At 35.2% G+C, this 6,000-nt stretch overlaps 1 protein-coding gene across 1 annotated transcript; it reads right to left on the reverse strand.

Moving 5' to 3' along the window:
- Nucleotides 1-774: 774 nt before the first annotated feature.
- LOC127426349 (purine nucleoside phosphorylase-like) lies at nucleotides 775-5,792 on the reverse strand. Its single transcript, XM_051673105.1, has 6 exons — nucleotides 5,696-5,792; nucleotides 4,970-5,133; nucleotides 4,723-4,826; nucleotides 3,100-3,275; nucleotides 1,909-2,099; nucleotides 775-1,573 (listed from the first exon to the last, which is right to left on the reverse strand). Exons 1-6 carry the CDS (start codon nucleotides 5,716-5,718, stop codon nucleotides 1,356-1,358), a joined length of 876 nt encoding a protein of 291 aa, XP_051529065.1. The 5' UTR covers nucleotides 5,719-5,792; the 3' UTR covers nucleotides 775-1,355.
- Nucleotides 5,793-6,000: the final 208 nt, after the last annotated feature.

The following is a 6,000-nucleotide window of genomic DNA, read 5'->3' on the forward strand; positions in this document are numbered from 1 at the left end:
CATTGTATGACATCACTGAGCACAATATTTTTTCACAATTTCTCCCTTTGTGTTAAGAAAAAGAAAGAAAGTCATATAGGGTTATAACAACACAGAGGTGAGTAAACAATGACTTATTTTTTTTTTTTTTTTTTTTTGGATGAAATGTCCCTTTAAGTAGTTATTGTTTTCTTTGTGTGTGCGCGCGTGCGTGTGTGTGTGTGTGTGCATTTTTAGTGTATTTTTTAATTTGACCTTAATAGATCCGGACAAAAAAAGTGCGTCACGTCATTGATCAAACTGCAGCTGTATTACTTGCAAAAAAGCAATATTCATTAATGGAAGAAGATTTAAGTCAACCTAACAATCTATTTACATCAAAACAAATCAATCATAAACACAATTAATCATACCACTGGATAAAAGTTGAACATCTCTTGACGTAAATTCATAATGTCGTTTTTGTCTCTTCTCAAAACAAAACATTTCCCTCCGCTCCAAAACACACAGAGTTCGAGTTTGTCATGGCAACCGGAGGCGCGCGTCCGTAAACAATAATCTGCTGCCATCTAGTGGACATGATGAGCATGCGCGGCAATGAATGGAACAACTTTACTGTTTTCTGCTAAAATAGCTGTACTATTTGCCATGTTTAACTAGAAATATCTATAATTAATTTCTAAACGTATATATTTAATCTCTATAAAACGTTGATGGGATTTTATCAATATGAACGAAGAAATAATCCATTGCAAAATACTATTTTTAATAAATACTTTTATTGTTATTGTTGCATTGTAGTTGAGATTATGTGTTGGTCTTAGAGAAGAGAGCAGGTTATACAAAAAGTTCTTGATTCAGTGGCGATGTACAACCCAAACATAAAATATAAGATAGCATAAATAGCATAAAGGAATGATATACAATATATCATACTTTATTATCAAAATATTAACATCAAGAATTATATTAAATTGTATGATGAATGAAAATACTGTGCAACATTTTAAAACATTTAAATTTCCCACATTATAAGCTCTTATTATATTGTTATTATGAATATACATTTACAGGCTCTGAATGAAAAAAAAAAAATACAAACAAAACAAAAAACAAAAATTAAGAAGTATATTGAAGAGTCAGTTTTTGGCCCATTGTTTTTACATTTGTTGCTATGGCACCACTGAACAGAATCATTTCCAGGATTACAACAAATATCATAACCCTGAAGTAACTGAAAACATGTCAAATATATTTATTACTGACATGGATGTTCAATAGTTACACGTACAAGTATGAGCAACTGAAAAAGTAATCATGGCAGCTGCAGATATTTCTGGATGAGGTTTTGATTAACAGTAACAGTGCTGATGTCATCACGCAGTGTTGTTATTGATGTCCATGCTGCTGACAAGCTCTGTGACGAGTGCCTGCAGTGTCTCTGAGCGCATTTTGCTCACCTCCAGCACGGCTTCATGATTGACAGTCTCATTGTCCTCGTAGCTTTTCACCACTTTATTAGTGATGAGGGAAAGACCAAAGACTCTCATGCCACAGTGACTGGCAACCAGCACTTCTGGTGCAGTACTCATACCTTTAAATGCAAATTAATGAATAATTAAGTCTGGTTATCCCACAATATTACTCCTTATTTGAGGAACAGTTGACCTAAAAATGAAAATTCTAACATGTTCTTTTGTGTTCCACTGAAGAAAGAAAGTCATACAGGTTTGGAACAACATGACGGTGAGTAAATGATAACAGCATTTTCATTTTTGGGTAAACTATCCCTTTAAATCTAAAAGTGTTGCAGTAAGGTACACTATACAGCTAAATTACTACTTGAGCTGCTTGAAAATCATGTTAAAGCAAACAAAAAGGATACTGTCTGAATTGCAATGATTTTTCAAAATGAGACGTAATGCTCACCAACTGCATCCACTCCTAGTCTGTGCAAAAGGCGGGCTTCAGCTATGCTCTCAAAGTTGGGCCCTCCCACCATGCAATACACGCCCTCTCGGACATACTGGGAGACGCCCATGCTCTTACAGATGTCAAACGCCATCTTCCGCAGGCCTTTGTCATAGACTCCAGACATAGGAGGAAACCGAGGACCAAACCTTGGAAGCAACGAACAGACAATTACGTTCATTGTACTGGTTATTCTAGGTATGTATGGTGTTACCCACAGGCTCATTGCAATAGCACCATCCACTTACATACATAACAGCCTTAACATTTTTGTTAATATTCATACCACTCAAATTTTTTTCCTCAGACATACCCCTATATAACTATATATAAAACTATATATTTTTCTTTCCTACTTATTCTTTACATAATTTCTTTTATTTTAAATGTTTACTTTAAATGGGAGCTTGTAGTACAATACATTTAATTGTTTCCTTTGAAATACACGTATGCTCACATTATAGGGATAGTTAACCCAAAAATGACAATTCTCTCATCATTTACTCACCTCCATGCCATCCCAGATGTGTATGACTTTCTTTCTTCAGCAGAACACAAAAAATGTTTTTTAAGAAGAATATTTCAGCTCTGTAGGTACAAACAATGCAAGTGAATGGGTACCAAAAATGTGAAGCTCCAAAAGGACATAAAGGCAGTTTTAAAGTAATCCATAAGACTGCAGTGGTTAAATCTATATCTTCAGAAGTGATATGATAAATGTGGGTAAGAAACAGATCAATATTTAAGTCCTTTTTTACTTTAAATCTCCACTTTTACTTTCACATTCTTCTTCTTTTGTTTTTGTCGATTGGGCAGGAAGGAGAATTTATAGTAAAAACTTAAATATTGATCTGTTTCTCACCCACACTTATATCCCTTCTGAAGATATGTATTTAACCACTGGAGTCTTATGGATTACTTTTATGCTGCCTTTATATGCATTTTGGAGCTTCAAAATTTTGGTACCCATTCACTTGCATTGTGAGGACCTACAGAGCTGAAATATTCTTCAAAAAATCTTCATTTGTGTTCAGCAGAAGAAAGAAAGTCATACACATCTGAGATGGCATGAGGGTGAGTAAATCATGAGAGAATTTTCATTTTTGGGTGAACTATTACTGTAAGGCTTTCCTGTAGATTGATACTCACTTATCATCATTAGGTCCATTCAGTGGATTCAGTCCAGCGAGTCCAGGAAAGTTTATATGGTCACGGATGATCATAATATCACCACAGCTATAATTGTCTGCTAAAGATCCAGCAGCATTAGTGACAATCAAGGTGTCGACACCCAGAAGCTTAAACACTCTTACTGGAAAAGTGACCTGAGGAACACAAACAGAAAATCAGGGCAAATTCTGTAGTAATCTGTTAATCCATTTTAAAACAACCAGCACTTACATTATTATAAACTTCATAAGCTTGCTGCTGAACTGTACAGGCGTATTGCCAAAGAGCTATGTTAGTCTAACCCTGTGTTATGTAAACCAGACAAAAGATTCACTGACTGGTAAATTGTGCTCTAGCATTACAGCATGTGATTTAGATCAGGATGATCAGGAGTGAATGCATTCTTCCAGTTTTGGCATCCAAAAAGAAAATAGAATTCCCTTCTTCTATCATCACATTATATGTACTCTTGGAATGTAATGTAATTCTATTATGACACATGATGAAACTGCCAAGAAATATTTTTTTCTTAAAGGAATATTCCATGTTCAATACAAGTTTTTTTCAGTCAACAGCATTTGCGGTAGAATATTGATAACCACCCAAAAATAATTTTGACTCGTCCCTCCTTTTCATAAAAAAAAAAAAAGAAGAAGCAAAAATTGAGGTTACAGTGAGACACTCACAATGAAAGTAAATAGGGTCAATGTTTGTAGGGTTTAAAAGCAGAAATGTGACACTTATAATTTTATAAAAACATTTACATTAATTATTCTGTTAAACTCATAGTAGTGTTGAGCTGTAAAGTTTTTACTGTCGTTGTGGCTATACTTCTGAAATAGTGAGTATTTTAACGTTTATGGATTGGCCCCATTCACTTGCATTGTAAGTGCCTCACTGTATCCCAAATAATGCTCTTTTTAAAGAAAATCGAAATAAATTTTTGTGGTAATGAACTTCGAACATAACTTGTATTGAACCCAGAATATTCCTTTAAAGGGATAGTTCACCCAAAAATGAAAATTCTGTCACCATTTACTCACCCTCATGTTATACCAAACCCATATGACTTTCTTTCCAATGTGGAAGACTAAAGGAGATGTTAGGCAGAATGACAGCCTGTCACTATTCACTTTAATTGTATACTAAAATAAAATATACAATGAAAGTGAATGGTGATGAGGCTAACATTCTGCCTAACATATTTTTTGCGTTCCTACAGGTTTGGAACAACATGAGAGTGAGTGTGGCATGGGGGCGTGGTCATGTGTCGGTCTTTCTCTCTCTCTGATGCTCTGGTGTGCCTTTTCAAGTCTCCCTCTGCCATCACTATAATGAGAGACAGGTGTTAGAGATAATTATGAACCAGGTGACGAGCCTTACCGCGCTCTCTCTCTCCCTCAGAGAGACCACGTCCCCCATGCCACAGTGAGTAAATGACAGAACTTTTATTTTTGGGAGAACTATCCCTTTAATACGACATTAAAATGTCAAGAATGATATATAATAATCAAAGTGAATTGAAGTGAAAAACTAATAAAATCATATTGCCTAATTCATGTGAAAGATGCGAGGCACATCGTTGGTTTTAAAAGGACTAACCTTGCACAGTGAATGTCCCTCATACATGTGGAATCGGCCCTGCATGCACACGCAAGTCTTCCCTTTAAGCTCCCCGAAAATCAGCCTTCCAGCATGGCCCTTCACTGTTTACATTCACGTACAAACATACAGTCAGGACATATACAAGCCTCACTACATGTTACATAACAGCAGTTCTGAAATAATCATAATATGATGTTCAGTTACAATGGCAAATTTTAGAGTTGCAAGGTCTGATGTGTCTCACCTGTGCTTTGAGGAAAGCCAGGGATGTCAGAGTATTTGAATGAGTCTTGGCACTTGATTGCGTCTGCCAGCATGCCAAGTCCAGATCCACAGATGATGGCTACTTTTGGTCTGTGATGTGTCTGGGACAGAAGCCAGTCTGCAGTTCTCTGGTAGTCCTCAAAGCTGTTGACGAGAAAAACTTCTTTATTAAACTTAAAGGCTATTTTCATTGTAGGTAATTGTGGAATTTAGTGCATCAATTACAAAAAAAAAAAAAAAAAAAAAGAGACTGGCTGTGTATAATCCTATCAGATATGACTGCAACTCATTCATCTGAAGAACACTGTGGACAACCTTTTTAACAATGCAATAGTACCATTTTGAAATAACTATCTTACCCTATTTTATGACTATTGTGATGTTAAAGAGATAGTTCACACTGTGCTATTTAATGCTGGTATGATTGATTTAAAAACCATATTTCTTTGCTTACTATCTTTTGCTCAAAGAATGTTTGAATGTTTCATACTGTTAAAATGAAAACAGATTTACATACAAAAATGTGATTTTGCTCATTTTAAGAACACTTTATAGAACAGCAGTCTGAAACAGAGCTAATGTTTTAACCATGATTTATATTTTTGTAGTCTTAAAAAGAAGAAGAAGAAGAAAACGTTTTTTTTCATGCACACCCAAAATGTATAATCTCAACCTTAAGATAGAAAAAAAAAAAAACATAACTTACCAGATTTGATCTTTACTATGCATGGTTTGGTTGATGTTGTGTTTGTCTTGAAGAAAGTTTAACACCGAAAACTATAGTGTGATCCTGAACTTGAGCAATATGTGAATGAGAGCAGCTCTCTCCTGTTGATTTAAGTATACCCAATGCCTGACCTCACTAACACACACAAACACTCTGATTGGTTACAACTCAATGTTACAGTTAGTCATGCCAATGAAATGCCTTGTAATTTGTAGGTGAGTCAGAGTTTAAATATCAGAGGCAAACTGAACTTTCAATCAGATTTGTGGGAAGTAAGCTTTTAA

This window comes from Myxocyprinus asiaticus, chromosome 35 (assembly GCF_019703515.2).
Source record: "Myxocyprinus asiaticus isolate MX2 ecotype Aquarium Trade chromosome 35, UBuf_Myxa_2, whole genome shotgun sequence".
NCBI lineage: Eukaryota > Metazoa > Chordata > Actinopteri > Cypriniformes > Catostomidae > Myxocyprinus > Myxocyprinus asiaticus.